A 16854-nucleotide genomic window follows, 5' to 3' on the forward strand; every position below is an offset into this window, starting at 1 on the left:
CGGGTGAGTAGTAGAGATATCATATAATATTACTACTAATAATAATGTTAATAAATATTCTAATATTATATAATCCTGATAATTGTAATATTTGTTTTACTAATGTATATCAGCCGAAGTTCTTCTTCGTGTGCATGAATATGAACATTCTCTCAGTTGACGGACCACTAGCGCCATCTCGTGTTATTTTTAATGTACTACATTTGTTGTCGTTAAAAACAACATAGATACTTTTTTTTTACTGAATTCCAAGTGTCCAAACAGTTTTTAACACCTGTAATAACAACATTTGTAATATCTTAGTGTGCAGTATATGATAATATATAAAAGGTGAGACGCTGAGACGAAGGTGAAGTTGCAGTTGGAAATAACCGCTGTCCTTTGCCTCATCCAATCAGAACATGTTGCGGACAATCCGCAGTCAGGATTATTTTTCTTTCGTTTTCATTTCCGGGAAAGATCGAATAAGGAAATAGTGAAGTTGTGTTTTTTGGGGAACGACATATATTCTTTTAAAATATTATTTGGGAACGTAATTGTTGCGTTTTTGTGTACTTTTTCCAGGACATTATTTTTATTTAGTGGATCCATTCAGACTATTTTCCAAGTCACCTTTGGTTAAGGTAAATCAGATCTGAGGCGCCACATTGTACTGGTTTGGTGAGATTAACTATAAGGTTATTTGTTGTTTTATTTTAGTAAGATAACAGAAACTACTGTAATGCATGGAAGGCAGGTCAGTGGCTCCCACAGTGGGCACCACTATCCCCTCGACAAAGACAGTCCACCCACACAGGAGGACCTTTGGCATCTTCCTGGACAGCTAAGTGAGTAATTTTCCCCTTCTTTTTGCATGTAGTATGTATACACCACATTCTTCTGAAAATATTCCTAAATTGTACTACAGTACTTTTATGTATACTTAATATCTTAAGGAATAAATCCATCTCTGTGGAATAAAGAAGATGTCGCCCACTGGCTCCACTGGGCTGAGAAGGAGTACTCACTACGGCGGCCTGAGAATGAACGCTTTGAGATGAACGGCCGAGCGCTGTGCCTGCTCACTAAGGAAGATTTCCGACACCGTTGCCCAAGCTCGGGTACGACTCCACCTGAAGTTAGCATCCAATATGCATAAATATATACTTGTGTGTTTCACAACGTTTTTTGTCTGCAGGCGATGTTCTCTATGAGATCCTTCAATGTGTGAAAAAGCGACCGAGCGGCGTTGTATGCCAGCCTCCGAACGGGTCTCGCATCCAAAACGCAGACAAGACCAGGATGCCGGACTCAAACGTTGAAGAGCAACTGTCACCTAACCTTGATAACACGCAAGGTCAGCCATATGCTTTGGAAGATATGTAATAAGACTAGCCTGTATTGCTATAGTCAGACTTAAGCACCATAAAATAAAGTTAATAAATATTAAATATTACTCTCTCTGTCATTAATTCCTAGTAAAATGTTGTATTCTTATTTTAAAACCATGCAAAATTTCAGAAGTTTGTGATGGCTCAAAAGGCTCTGTTTTAATAGGCGTGGTATAATTGTTCCTTTGTGATGTCACAGAGGGACAAACTTCCTTATATAGAAACTGCTACACTGTTAACTTGCTAGAAATGCCTCGAAAAGCCTACGCCACGTTTGTTTACAATTCCTAAAGACGCCACCATGAGGCACAAGTGGTTCGAGTCCTGATTCCCTACCAGCAAAAGAAATGCAGTTTAGCCTAGCGCTAAAATGCTAAAGCTACTTACCATTTAGAGACGTCTTGAAGTAAACTTGGAAATTTTTGACTGTCCAGTCTCTACTTCCGGATTGGATTTTTTTTTTTCAGTGTTTATTATCAACTATATACCGTTTCGCAAATCCTATACAGTTCACGGCTCAAACCCGAACCCTTTCTCAGTGTGACCAACCACAGCAGAGCCTGCCTGGAGGCAGGCCGTAGGTGGAACACATTAAAACAGACCAAAGGAATACAGCTGAATAGGTGCAGATTCTGGAAGAACTAGAACACTTTTTGAACTGGTTATTGTGTGTAGCTGCTCTATAGGAGTCCACAACACTCAATACAAAAGGCCAAAAAATGAATTTTATACTGGACTGTTTTTGTGAACATGGGCCACTATGCAGCTGGACTAGAGGAAGCGGGGGATGCTAAAATGCTAAAGCTACTTACCAGTCATGTCTTGAAGAAACCTCTTTTCTTGAGAAACTTTGGACTGTCCAGTCTTCAATTCCTGATCGGATTTGGGATCCAACACATTTTAAGAAGATAAATGGCCGTTTATCGACTCCTATAAAGTTGGCGACAAAAAAACGGAAGTCTTTATATGCACCGGAAGTGGGCAAAATCGCCATTTATTATCAGCTCTCATTTCGTTTATTAACTCCTAAATAGTTAGTGGCACAAACCGGAAGTGTGACCAATCACAGCAGAGTGGGCGTGCCGGGAGGCGGGGTGTGGGTGGAGTACATTAAAACAGACAGTTTTTGCTGGAACCACGAAATCCAAAGAAATACAGCTGAATAGTTGCAGATTCTGGAAGAACTAGAACGCTTTCTATGCTGGTTATTGTGTGTAGCTGCTCTATAGGAGTCCACAACTCAATACAAAGCATAATAAATCCCCTTTAAAGACTTTTGCTTTCAGTTTTGTGACACACCCCACACTTTGCCTGCCTCGGTTTCAGTAGCTTTTGTGATTTCTTTGAGACTCTTGTTCCTTTCTCAGTTGTGTTTCCCACTTGTGTGTCTCTCCACAGTTGCACAGTTCTGCCCTGAAACAGAAAGCAACACCCAGGAAGCTCTCAATTTGACTTGCCAAAAGGAACCTACAACAACAATGCAAAGACCCGATGGACGTTTGCCAGGTAATGCTGGAAAAATAATGTATTTTCGGCAATGTAAGGCGCACTCAAAAGCCTTTCATTTTCTCAAAAATAACCAGAAAGTATTAAGTACTACAATTGTTGCTCATATCACCTTGTACTTCGGTACGAGGTATATTATTTAAAAAAAAAAAAAAAAAAAGAAAACTGTAAACTGTATTATGGAAAGCAGGAAGTGAACAAATGTAACAGTTACTGATTGTAAAAGTACCAATATAGAAAATATGTAATATTACCTCGTACTTCAGTACGGGACAAAAAATTACAAAATTAAAAAAAAAAAACAACAACCTTAAACTGTATTATGGAAAGCAGGAAGTGAACAAATGTAACAGTTACTGATTGTAAAAGTACCAATATAGAAAATATGTAATATTACCTCGTACTTCAGTATGGGACAAAAAATTACAAAAAAAAACCAAAACAAAAAACCCATTCCTTAAACTGTATTATGGAAAGCAGGAAGTGAACAAATGTAACAGTTACTGACTGCAAAACTGATGATCATTCTTCCTTTTTTTTTTTTCAGAGTGCAGGTTACTGTGGGATTACGTCTATAAACTGTTGTGTGATGACCACTACCAAGAATATATCCGCTGGGAGGACCAAAGCAGCCTGGTGTTCAGGGTGGTCGACCCCAACGGCCTGGCACGTCTCTGGGGATGTCACAAGGTGAGCACCAAGGTGACCCACTGGCCCCCCACTCCTTGAACACTACTTCAACCTAATCGTCGTTTCACTGCCGCACACAATTTTACGTGGGGAAGCAGTAGTATTTTGTGTTGGCACTGTTCCCGTCTTTCCACAGTTTTCCACAATTACTTTTGTGATAAAAAATGTTGTACTTATAAAAACTATAATAACAATAAATTATATTGTAAGAGTGCATAAATAATTTTGAACGTCATCTAGGCGTCTCTGGGGATGTCACAAGGTGAGCAGCAAGTGCGGTTCATATTCAGTGGCGGAGCTACGGGGTGGCTGGGGGCGGGGGACCCACTGCTGGCCACTCTTAGGCCACCCTGGTCCCCGTCCCCCCACTCCCTGAACACTTCTTCAACCTAATCATCGTTTCACTGCCGCACACAATTTTAAGTGAGGAAGAAGTAGAGAGCGACGTATTTTGTGTTGGCACTGTACTTATCAGAACTACAGTAAACCTCGGATATATCGGACTCGGATATATCGGAAATTCGCTCACAACGGACAGATAAAAAAGAACCGATTTTTCTGTAATGCATTTCCAATAAAAATTCATTGCATATATCGGATTTTTTATAACGGATTTCGCCTATTTCGGACAAAATCTCCAGTCCCGTTCCAATGCATTTCCATTAAATTTCCCTCGCATATATCGGATTTGCCGCATCGTGGCGCTCCGATTCGCCGAATCGTGACAGGCCGCTATACGACGTCATTTGCAGCGTTTGCAGCGTTGCCTGCGCGTCCAGGTACATTGGAAACATAGTCAAGGAAGTGCCTTTTTATAACGGATAAAATCCCATTTACGCATATACCGGATATAAATCCGATATGTGCGTAAAACGGACATTTTCCGGTATACGCATATAACGGATTTCGCTTATATCGGACAAAACCAGTGGGAACAATTGAATCCGATATATCCGAGGTTTACTGTATTATAACAATAAATAAAATTTAAGCGTTAATAAATAATTTCGAACGTCATCTAGACATTTCAGGTATAAACTTATTGCCACCGGTCTCACCTTGGCCACCCCAATGAAAAAAAAACAAAAAACGGTTCGTATCTTGCAGCACCAATGACGTCACATAATAACGACTTTCTATGTTTTACAGAACCGAGAAAATATGACGTATGAAAAAATGTCCCGTGCTCTGAGGCACTATTACAAACTGAATATCATCAAAAAGGAGCGAGGACAAAAACTGCTCTTCAGGTCTCTTTCGTACTATTTTGTACTCTTTATCGTTTTCAGTGTGAAACATGTTATTTTTTTTATCACTTCTTAGGTTTTTGAGAACACCACAGGACATCAGGAAAAACCAGTCCCTGGATCACGTTCCTTTACGTGACTGTGACTTTTCCGACAACACTCCGACATATAAATCAAGCAAAGAGAATTTTGAGGTTTCACCGGATCGCGACTCGCCGCAGTGCTCTCCAACTCGGTGACATGATGAAAAAAGTTATGCAATACAAATCACTATAAATAGAATGCGGTTTAGCCTGAATGATCAATGCCGCTTATGTATTCAGTAAGCTAAAAAAAAAAAAAAAATACCACAATTAATTTTGACAGTGATAATGTATACTGATAATTTTTATTACTTTTCTTTAACGACTCCTTCCTCTCCATCTACACGGTTACTTACAGTATGTTGGACACTAGTCGGCAGTGTTTGGATCCGGCATCAAAATTCTTGGAATAAAATGTGGAGTCATACACTGTTTTTTTTTTTTGCATCCATTAAAAACACAATTCAAGAAACAATACAAGCAGTTGATGTTTGCTAAATACAAGGATGAAGAGTCTTGAACCAGTCATGATGTGCTATATATATCACTATATTGACACGCACTATGGTACCCATTATGGCATTGGATGCTCATATCACCGAGTACTTCGGTACATGACAAAAAAAAAAAATACAAAAAAATTACAAAAACTACGAAAAACATCAAAAAATAAAAGCTTTAACTATATTAGGAAAAAATAAATTTAAAAAAAACTAACAAAATAAAGTAAAAAAAAAAAAACCCTGAAATTCTATTAGGAAAGCAGGAAGTGAACAAATGTAACAGAAACTGTAGTTACTGATCTAATTTGATGCATGTTCAAATGAAAAAAAAATTAAATAATAGAATAAAATTATTTTAAAAATTATAAAAAAAACTTAAATTATATTAGGAAAGCAGGAAGTGAACAAATAACAGTAACAGTTACTGATTGTAAAAGTACCAGATGGAGGGGTAGGATTGAATAAGCTTTGCTTCTCCCTACTCCTTTTCGACATGTGGAACTGGGAACTGATTATGGGATGCACTCAATTGGAATCTGATCCATACCAAAAAAAATAATTAAAAATTAAAAAAATTATAAAACAATTATAATTTTTTTTAATTATATTAGGAAAGCAGGAAGTGAACAAATGTAACAGTTACTGATTGTAAAAGTACCAGATGGAGGGGTAGGATTTAATAAGCTTTGCTTCTTCCTACTCCTTTTGGACATGTGGAACTGGGAACTTATTATGGGATGCACTCAATTGTAATCTGATCCATTCCAAAATAATAATAAAAAAATTATAAAAATTTAAAAAAATTATAAAAAAATTATAAAAAAAAATTCAATTATAATAGGAAAGCAGGAAGTGAACAAATGTATCAGTTACTGATTGTAAAAGTACCAGATGGAGGGGTAGGATTTAATAAGCTTTGCTTCTTCCTACTCCTTTTGGACATGTGGAACTGGGAACTGATTATGGGATGCACTCAATTGGAATCTGATGCATGTTCAAATGAAATAAAACCATTACCATTACCACTACCATTACCATTACCATTACCATTACCATTACAATGCGCTTGGTGTTAGTGAGGGTTTTGTAACCTTGACCCAGTATTTCTCTCACAATTATCGAAACGACAACTCCTTCTGTTTACCCAGCATTCAATTAACAGTCCTCATCTGATGGTGTCACATGGTAGCCAGTTTCAGGAAAACAAATTAGACAGGAACCAACGCATAGTAGACAGTAAGAGTGTTGTAAACCAGGAAGTGTCACATGTGCGTGACCAACATGCTATGGCTAATTGACCTCGTTTGAAAAGGCATCCTGATAAAAAACCTCGTCTCATTTTTCACCGGATATCTTCTCTGAGCTTGGCAGATGTTTTTTTGGCCACTCCAGACCAAGACCGTTTATGCTTTTTGTTGAGCTGAAATTCCAATCGCTACAATCGGAACTCCCGACTGGCAACCTGGAAAATGGTCTTAGAGGTGTCCAGCGTTAATTTTCCTCAACGACCTTCATCGTTATCTTTCTCTGGGTCTGGCTTCTTGGCGACCTACCAGTTGGGGGTTGCGCAATGCTTTCTCCGTAACGCACCTTGGTTGGTGCAGACAGCGCCATCTATACTCGGAGCGTCAGCCGGGTCTTTGGTAGCCGCTTGCGTTGCCTGCCAATTGAACCTGGGTAAGTCGTCAGTTCTTATGAATATCCGAGTTTTTTAAGATGAAATTATTTATAATTTCTAATTGAAAATTCTCCTTTTCTAGTAACAATGCGAAACGAGATGCTTTACTTTGCCAAAAAAATGAAAGGTTTCGCACTTGGACCGTTCAGCCCTTCAGTTAATCTTCTGCACTGGTTACGATACGTCTTAAATAAACATCTTCCATCTGATGCGCATCTTCTCGCAAGTGGACGTCTCGCTGTGGCTCTGACCCGTTTGGATAACGGCGAACACACGATCATAACAGAGTACCACTCCAAAGATGATGTCATACAAGTAGGAGTATTTCCATCTTTTGGTGATTCGTAACCAAATATTTTTGTCATGATTTTTTCTCCTTAAAAATTCCAACCTCCAGGCTCTGCTTTGTAGCTGTTTTGTTCCTGGATATTGTGGCATGCTCCCTCCCTCGTTTAATGGAGTTGTGAGTATTTTTTTTTTTGAAGCGCACCATGAAGCGCACCATGAAGCGCACCATGAAGCGCACCATGAAGCGCACCATGAAGCGCACCAAGCGCACCTTAACTCGAATAATTCCACGTTATCGTGTCTTACAGTATTATATGGATGGAGGCTTCAGCGGAATGCAGCCCGTGCTGTCATTACCCGACCGCACGTTAACAGTTTCTCCATTCTCGGGCGAGACGGACATCTGCCCCGCAGACACACCCTGCATGTGGGACATGGTGGTGACCGGACTCACGCTAAAGGGCAACGTCGCCAACGGGCTGAGGTTCTTTAATGCGCTCTACCCCTTAAAAGTGGCGGTAAGTCAGTTGATTACTTTGGAAAAAAAATACTGTATGTCGTATATAAACAAAGTAAATCTTTGAGTAAACACACAAAGAAGTCATTGATAAGGAATGCCAGGAGTGCGTTCTGTCTTTAGACTGTGGAGCAAGCCTATCACAGCGGCTACAAAGATGCCATTCATTTTCTTCTGAGCAACCGTAAGTCGGCTTAAGGGGGAAAATATACGAAATATACTAAATATACATATTATTATGTAACACCATCTCGTTTTCAACTTGCAGAGTTTGTCTCCAACAATACAATGAAAAGGATTTCCCAGGAGGTTGGAAATTACAGTCGCACTGAAACGTCAGCTTTCCCGGAAGAGGAAGAGGAGGATGTGGATGAGGAAGTGGAGACGACAACAAAGATGACTTTGACAGAACCTTCTCTCACTTTTGACACATTAAAGAACGGTTTGCTTTGCACCAGTACATATTTAACTTTTTTTTTTTATTTACCAAAAAAAAAAAAAAATTATCATGGAAAGCAGGAAGTGAACAAATGTAACAGTTACTGATTGTAAAAGTACCAGATGGAGGGGTAGGATTTAATAAGCTTTGCTTCTTCCTACTCCTTTTGGACACGTGGAACTGGGAACTGATCAATTGTAATCTGATCCATACCAAAAAAAATAAAAATTAAAATAAAACGAAAATAATTAAAAATTTAAAAAAAAATTGATTAAAAAAAATTAATTATATTAGGAAAGCAGGAGGTGAGCAAATGTAACAGTTACTGATTGTAAAAGTACCAGATGGAGGGGTAGGATTTAATAAGCTTTGCTTCTTCCTACTCCTTTTGGACATGTGGAACTCGGAACTTATTATGGGATGCACTCAATTGTAATCTGATCCATACCAAAATAAAAACAAAAAATAAAATTAAAAATAATAATAAAAATTAAAAATAAGAAAAAAATAATTAAAAAACTTAAATTATATTAGGAAAGCAGGAGGTGAACAAATGTAACAGTTACTGGTTGTAAAAGTACCAGATGGAGGGGTAGGATTTAATAAGCATTGCTTCTTCCTACTCCTTTTGGACATGTGGAACTGGGAACTGATTATGGGATGCACTCAATTGGAATCTGATGCATGTTCAAATGAAATAAAACCATTACCATTACCATTACCATTACCATTACCATTACCATTACCATTACCATTACCATTACTCCAACTAACAACACTATGTAGTGAACATTAACATGAATTATGATTATTTATCTTCCAGGTCTCCTTGGCGATGTGATGAGTTACAGGAGCATGCTGGAACTCCCTGCTGGTTACTTGACCTACTTCTTGCTAACTATCATGCTGGTCTCACAGGCTCTGATCGCGACTCAAAAAAGGTTCAAGAAAATGCTACAAAAAAAAAAATAATAATAATAAAACCACCAATGGTTTTGGTTTTAAAAAGTCTAACATGGATTCTTTCCCTCGCAGAGTACAGTTGCTGTTCCGACAGATTCCAGACTTGGTGTTATGGACTTGGTATAGCCTGAGACAATTTGGAGTCTTCTTTTTTGGCATACTGTTTGGTACCTTCAAGAAGAACGTAAAGGACACGTAAGGCACAGCTGACACATTATCGACATTAGAGTGAACACTGATACATTTCCTATTCTGTTTTTTTTTTTTTGCCATCCAGGGTTTTGCCCTTCATGCTGGTCTTGCAGTTGGTCAGGCAACAATCAGAAGACGAGGTTCCGCATAAGCAGATCGACCAGACCGCTTACAAAGAACCGTCTTGCCGCGTTCACTCCGACAGTGTCAAGTGTGGGAGTCTTCGTTCCCATACACCTTTACGAGGTTTATGAAGTACCAGAAATAAAAAAGCGGTAAGACTAAAACGTAGCAAGAAGGCATACTCGTGACTAGGTGTGTGCTCGTTTAGTCTCATATTTTTTTTGAAAGTTGAGTTTATCTATCTATGATGTATCTTCTCGGAAGTGTAGCAACATGGTAGCCTCAAAACAAGTGTCAAAGCAAAGATTGTTCAACATCATGGTGTAGGGGAAGGATACAAAAAGTCAGCTCAGAGATTTTGGCTGTCATGTTCCACTCTGAGGCTGGTTTTCAGTTTTACGCTGCCAAAATTTGGAACGGTCTTCCAGAAGATGTGTGACAATCCTCAACTTTGGCAATGTTCAAATCCAAGCTGGAAACACTTCATTTTGAATTTTATGGAACAATTTTTTGAATTATTTTGCAATTATTTTCTGAAGTTATTTTACCCTTTTTCTGTAAACACTTTTAATGACTTTGTGTATGAATTGTGCTCTATAAATAAACTTGCCTTGCCTAATTATATGCATTGTAATGTATTCATCTTATACTTATATAACTGACTGAAATAATGCTATTTTTTTCAGTAGATTCATAATGAATGTTGAAGGATCATACGGATAACACGCATCTGCTGCTCTTCTGTTCTGAACGTGCCATCGATCCGGCCAGTCAGCCAGAAACCAGCTGCTGAATCATAACTGAATCATATAGAAATCTAATTACAGTACAGTATGTACTCAATATGGTGGAAAATTACACATTATCAAAACAACAACAAACCTCCCCCATTGCTTTGTTCAATACTGCAATATTTATTTATGACATGCTCATATCGCTTTTCTACAGTTTTCCTACCCCTGTCTCAGATAGAAGGCTAAAATCATCATGCAGCAACCCAACACTCAAAAAAATAAGCTAACACAGACTACACGTTTGTGACCTTTAATTTAATACCTGTTCATATCAATATATATATATATATATTTCTATTCAGTAATGAATTAATATCCATCCCACAATCACATATTTTGAATAAACTTTCTTTTAGGACAAAAAAAATACAAAAAACAGGTCTAAAGTTGGAAAATAAAGACTAGAAATTTTGTATTTGAGTATGGACTATTTATTCTTATATCTATCTATCTATCTATCTATCTATCTATCTATCTATCTATCTATCTATCTATCTATCTATCTATCTATCTATCTATCTATCTATCTATCTATCTATCTATCTATCTATCTATCTATCTATCTATCTATCTATCTATCTATCTATCTATCTATCTATCTATCTATCTATCTATCTAGTAATGGTTGGTTAGTTATAGAGTAAAACAATTTCATGGTAAGCCAATTCATGGCAGAGATCAGGTAAATTGGTGTAATGGAAATGACCAATTAGACAACTAATAATTAACAACAACTAAAAATAAAGATTAATATAATGTTTGTTGTTAAAATATGGCTGAAGTATATACTTTTTTACTGTTCATTTTTTCTCAAGGAGGATGAAGAGGAGATGCAGGGAATATACTATCAAAGGTTCTCCTATTTGGCAACAACAAAGCATGAATGCAGGTGGATCACAAGCATGATGCCGGGATTAGCCTGCTGCTGTGTTTAATGTGACTGTCAGGTGGTCTAAATGTTTGAACCACATTGTGGCCACAATAACATAATGTCAATAACATTTATGTCAGTGGTCTCAAACACGCGGCCCGCGGGCCTAATGTGGTCCGCAGGACACTAGTTTGAGGCCCCCCGCCTTGATATGAAAGTTTAATGTTAGTGCGGCCCGCACAAGTTTTTTTTATATGGATGCTGTATGGTATCATGTACCCAGAAAAAGTTATTACGTTTGATTCATGTTCATGTTAAAGGTTAAATAACTGTTAATAGTTATCCTCCCTATCCGTGTGGAAGTGGTAAGTTTTAAGTTTAAGATTTAAGTTGAAAGGAAATAACTTGAAGGCTACCGTTTAGGTGGCTAGCTAACTCTAGTTTGCGAGTTAGCATGTGTCTCAAGAGCCCGCAGTTGCGCAATATGTTGTAAATAAAAAAAAGTATAAATGTGACTAGGCGGCACGGCGGTCTGGTGGTTAGTGCGCAGACCTCACAGCTAGGAGACCAGGGTTCGGTCCCCGCCCTCGGCCATCTCTGTGTGGAGTTTGCATGTTCTCCCCGTGCATGTGTGGGTTTTCTCCGGGTACTCCGGTTTCCTCCCACATTCCAAAAACATGCTAGGTTAATTGGCCACTCCAAATTGTCCATAGGTATGAATGCGAGTGTGAATGGTTGTTTGTCTATATGTGCCCTGTGATTGGCTGGCGACCAGTCCAGGGTGTACCCCGCCTCTCGCCCGAAGACAGCTGGGATAGGCTCCAGCACCCCCCGCGACCCTCGTGAGGAAAAAGCGGTAGAAAATGAATGAATGAATGAATGAATAAATGTGACTATAGTCGTGTTTTGTCATGTCTACAGGGCTCTAATAATGCTTTGTTCATTTTTATGTGAAAAAAATAATTTGTCTACCCGCCAACTATATGTGGTTTATTAAGTTTTTATTATTTGCCGTTTTGTTATTATTATATTTATTTATTACTGATTGATTGATTTTCTTTATTCTTGATTTATTTATTTTTCATGTTATTTTGTGCAAAAAAATAAAAATGAAGATATTTGAGAACAGTGGAATGTTTTATCAGAGCTTTTATTGTAGAAAATCGGAACCAAAGCACTGAAAAAGTTTGTATATTTTTATGTTTTTAATACATTTTTTTGAAAACCTGATGCGGCCCAGTCTCACCCAGACCCTAGCTCCAGTGGCCCGCAGGAAAAATTGAGTTTGAGACCCCTGATTTATATCAATGCACTAACTTATCATCCTTTTCACCTAAAAGTATATTTTTACTCTCATTTGGAATGACTACATACAAGCTGGTGCTTGTGCATACTTTATCTTCTGATTACACTTTAGAGAGAGGGTGAAGGCATTAGGGTCATGTGCTTGATGGTGTGCAAAGCCTTTACTTATGCTGTGTAGATAGATATGCCGTAGTACATTTAAAGTAAGTGCTTGAACTGTATGCACGTGAGGATTTGTATGGTCATGTCTGTGTGCAGCTATTGCTTTTATTTATGATTCCAACCAAAATTTTTTGCTTTGGCGACATGTTCCGAGGAATATTTTAATGGAAACTTGTCTGGTTTTGACTACATTAATGGTAAATTAAGTAGCTTTGAATGGTGTTTTTGGATCCTTGCTGGGAATACGAAATAAGAATAATGTCGTCTCTGTTGCAGAGCTAATTTGAAGTTTGTGGTTGATCTGTTCAGAGAAGATGTTTTGTAGTTTGAGAATCTGAAATTGTCCAAAATATGAGAGGTTTATTACTCGAACCAATGTGACTTTGAATATTCAAGGGCGTCATTGTGAATCAACATATGTAACCGATTCCCAGTTAGTTAGTTATGAGTCAAAACAGTGAAGAGAAATATCAAGTTCCAGAAAAATGTGTCCGTTTCGGAGTCACAGGAAACATGTGACCCGCCATGACTGTTTATCTGTCTTGAAGTTGGGTAATCTGTGAGATCCGTAGGGGGATCATTCTCATTAATCCTGTTCACGCAATCAACAGAGTGAAACAGATGTCAGGTTTTACTGAGGATCACAGTTTCTATTTTAATGAATGAATGTTTGTTTTTATAAAAAAAAAACAAACAAACATGTATGTGAGACTGTTTACTCGGTATCCTGTAATCCATAATAAAGAGTTTGATAATTTTACTGTTTCTAATCCTATTCTCCAGATCACCGTAATCTTAGTTCCTCAATTTAGAGTCCATCTGATTAGATGATCAGACTCAAGGTGCTTAGTAAGGTCTTGGAAATAAAACGTAGAAATGGTCAACTCTTCTCGATCGCGTTATTTTAAAGTCCTTGTCGCTTGTACGGAGGACCAAAACTGCCAAAATAATAAATAAATAAATAAAAGTGAAAATAAAAACAAAAATTTAAAAAAAAATCAAAAAATTAAATACAAAAAAATAAATATAAATGGAAATAAAAACAAAAATATATACATAAATAAATAAATAAAAGCGAAAATAAATACAAAAATAAAAAACAAGATTCAAAAATTAAAAATAAATACAAAAATAAATTTAGAAATAAATACAAAAATAAATATTTAAATAGAATTACACATCAATAAATAAATAAAAGCACTCTGATCTCATATGTATTTATTTCATGCAGCAGACAAATGTTTTTTATTTTTGTATTTATTTTTGCTTATATTTATTTATTTATGGATATATTTTTTTATTTTTGTTTTTATTTCCATTTATATTTATTTTTTGTATTTAATTTTTTGATTTTTTTTTTCATTTTTGTTTTTATTTTCACTTTTTTTATTTATTTATTTATTTATTATTTTGGCAGTTTTGGTCCTCCATAGCTTGTACAATTCGGAAAATAATCGAAATTGTCTGGGAAAATATATGCCAACTATTTAATGTAAGCGTCTGAACCAATGTGTACATTTTTGTGTTTTTGTGTCCCGTCACATTTCGGGCTGTGAGGTCTGTGCGCTAACCACTCGACCACTGTGCAACCAAGTAGGATTCATTCATTTATTCATTTTCTACCGCTTTTACTCACGAGGGTCACGGGGGGTGCTGGAGCCTATCCCAACTGTCTTTGGGCAAGAGGTACACCCTGGACTGGAGGCCAGCCAATCACAGGGCACATATAGACAAACAACCATTCACACTCACATTCATACCTATGGACAATTTGGAGTCGCTAATTAACCTAGCATGTTTTTTTGGAATGTGGGAGGAAACCGGAGAAAACCCACGCATGCAAACTCCACACAGAGATAGCCGAGAGTGCTAGTAAACTAATAGTCATGGGAAAAAACGTGTTGCTGCTGGATGTTCACTCAGCCAAATGTACCGAGCATAGAACATCACCGAGAACATTCATTCATTCATTCATTCATTTTCTACCGCTTATCCTCACGAGGGTCGCGGGGATGCTGGAGCCTATCCCAGCTGTCGCTAATTAACCTAGCATGTTTTTGGAATGTAAACCGGAGTACCCGGAGAAAACCCACACATGCACGGGGAGAACATGCAAACTCCACACAGAGATGGCCGAGGGTGGAATTGAACCCTGGTCTCCTAGCTGTGAGGTCTGCGCGCTAACCACTCGACCACCGTGCCGCCCTTATTTAAAATCGTGAGTTGTATTAACTTAATAATACTAGCAATCGCATTTTGGCCACACTGTAATTGCATGTTGATGCAGATTAACTCAATATTTCAAGTTAATTAAGATAAAAAAATATATGTTTTTTAGTGTGCAGGAGTAGGGAGTACTTATATGGAAATATAAAAGTTTGGGAATCACTGCTTCGGATGATCTGCGCCAACTGTTACATTCCGTGTTTACGTCCCGTGACTACATGAAATGAATATCAGTTTTGCGATGAACTTGTTTTGCTGTTTACAAATTCTCGTTGCACAGTTGAGCCGATTGTATCACAGCCGTTGCTTTTTTTTTTCAATGACCTGGCTTCTTTGATAGTGATGTGGTAATCGAACGTCACAGAGATACAGATGGGCACATTCATACACGATGTACCCATAACCGCAGATGGATCCGCTGGCCTCAGCTGCTTGGGGGTTAAGGATTTGCTTCAGGACACATCTGTACCGGTAATGAACGATGGAATGGAGATCATTTACGAACAAATATGACTTTACATTTTTTTTTCAGTAAATAGTGCTTTGTTTTAAGTCATTCGGAATAATGGTGTGTCGGTCGTGAACGAACTGGTTGTTTTTTGTGAACGGAATGAATGAATTCAGTCCGTTTTGGATTGGCTGGAGAGTCAGTTCACCGTTCCGTGCTTGCCTGTCTTATCCTATCGTTGCACCTCGTTCTGTGGGTGGGTGGGGTTAGCTGACCGAAAAAGACCGTAACCGAGAGATTGACCGACACTGTCGTGATTTTGTTCATTCCGTTCCAAAAAAAAGAACTAGTTTTATTGACCCGTTCGTTCATGACCGACACACTACTAACACATCATGTGTTGTTGCGCTGTTGAGTCGGAACGAACGTGAACATAAACGGACTGACTCGACACGGTTGACCGGGTCTATGAACAGAATGAGATCACAGGCTAACGACCAATTGACCCAAATGACCGAAATTAACGAAATGAACAAATTTTTCACTGAACGATCCGGTTCACTGAAACGAACGGTTTTGCCCACCAATATCTCAGAACATAGAACAGTAGCTAACATTTTAAAATGTTGCTAACATTTTAAAATGTAGCTAACATTTTAAAATGTAGCTAACATTTGCCCACCAATATCTCAGAACATAGAACAGTAGCTAACATTTTAAAATGTAGCTAACATTTAAAAATGTAGCTAACATTTGCCCACCAATATCTCAGAACATAGAACAGTAGCTAACATTTTAAAATGTAGCTAACATTTTAAAATGTAGCTAACATTTTAAAATGTAGCTAACATTTTAAAATGTAGCTAACATTTGCCCACCAATATCTCAGAACATAGAACAGTAGCTAACATTTTAAAATGTAGCTAACATTTTAAAATATAGCTAACATTTTAAAATGTAGCTCACATTTTAAAATGTAGCTAACATTTGCCCACCAATATCTCAGAACATAGAACAGTAGCTAACATTTTAAAATGTAGCTAACATTTTAAAATGTAGCTAACATTTGCCCACCAATATCTCAGAACATAGAACAGTAGCTAACATTTTAAAATGTAGCTAACATTTTAAAATGTAGCTAACATTTGCCCACCAATATCTCAGAACATAGAACAGTAGCTAACATTTTAAAATGTAGCTAACATTTTAAAATGTAGCTACCATTTTAAAATGTAGCTAACATTTGCCCACCAATATCTCAGAACATAGAACAGTAGCTAACATTTTAAAATGTAGCTAACATTTTAAAATGTAGCTAACATTTTAAAATGTAGCTAACATTTGCCCACCAATATCTCAGAACATAGAACAGTAGCTAACATTTTAAAATGTAGCTAACATTTTAAAATGTAGCTAACATTTGCCCACCAATATCTCAGAACATAGAAC

At 37.5% G+C, this 16854-nt stretch overlaps 2 protein-coding genes across 5 annotated transcripts; both read left to right on the forward strand.

Annotated features, from left to right (window-relative positions):
* Positions 1-394: 394 nt before the first annotated feature.
* Positions 395-5334, forward strand: LOC131136652 (transcription factor ETV7-like). 4 transcript variants are annotated; one of them, XM_058083769.1, is made up of 8 exons: positions 395-623; positions 700-827; positions 936-1100; positions 1178-1336; positions 2769-2876; positions 3424-3566; positions 4716-4816; positions 4890-5334. In XM_058083769.1, exons 2-8 carry the CDS (start codon positions 722-724, stop codon positions 5050-5052), a joined length of 945 nt encoding a protein of 314 aa, XP_057939752.1. In that variant the 5' UTR covers positions 395-623; positions 700-721; the 3' UTR covers positions 5053-5334. The 4 variants fall into 4 exon arrangements, with proteins under 4 accessions (XP_057939752.1, XP_057939753.1, XP_057939755.1 ...); XM_058083770.1 differs by having other exon boundaries at positions 966-1100; XM_058083772.1 differs by having other exon boundaries at positions 733-827.
* A 1172-nt stretch (positions 5335-6506) lies between these two features.
* On the forward strand, positions 6507-10073 carry LOC131136643 (patatin-like phospholipase domain-containing protein 2). Its single transcript, XM_058083746.1, has 9 exons — positions 6507-7076; positions 7160-7392; positions 7475-7540; positions 7674-7883; positions 8006-8066; positions 8151-8324; positions 9145-9262; positions 9357-9479; positions 9562-10073. The coding sequence occupies exons 1-9, from the start codon at positions 6869-6871 to the stop codon at positions 9728-9730; spliced, it is 1362 nt and encodes a 453-aa protein (XP_057939729.1). The 5' UTR covers positions 6507-6868; the 3' UTR covers positions 9731-10073.
* The last annotated feature ends 6781 nt before the right edge of the window (positions 10074-16854 follow it).

This window comes from Doryrhamphus excisus, chromosome 10 (assembly GCF_030265055.1).
Source record: "Doryrhamphus excisus isolate RoL2022-K1 chromosome 10, RoL_Dexc_1.0, whole genome shotgun sequence".
Taxonomy (NCBI): domain Eukaryota; kingdom Metazoa; phylum Chordata; class Actinopteri; order Syngnathiformes; family Syngnathidae; genus Doryrhamphus; species Doryrhamphus excisus.

Bases quoted from the DNA above. Each gene is read 5' to 3' on its own strand.
- LOC131136652 (XM_058083769.1), top strand. From the start codon at position 722: ATGCATGGAAGGCAGGTCAGTGGCTCCCACAGTGGGCACCACTATCCC. The intron at 828-935 runs GTGAGTAATTTT...TAATATCTTAAG, and splicing joins GCATCTTCCTGGACAGCTAA to GAATAAATCCATCTCTGTGG. The intron at 1,101-1,177 runs GTACGACTCCAC...TTTTGTCTGCAG, and splicing joins ACACCGTTGCCCAAGCTCGG to GCGATGTTCTCTATGAGATC.
- LOC131136643 (XM_058083746.1), top strand. From the start codon at position 6,869: ATGGTCTTAGAGGTGTCCAGCGTTAATTTTCCTCAACGACCTTCATCG. The intron at 7,884-8,005 runs GTAAGTCAGTTG...TTCTGTCTTTAG, and splicing joins TCTACCCCTTAAAAGTGGCG to ACTGTGGAGCAAGCCTATCA. The intron at 9,480-9,561 runs GTAAGGCACAGC...TTTGCCATCCAG, and splicing joins AAGAAGAACGTAAAGGACAC to GGTTTTGCCCTTCATGCTGG.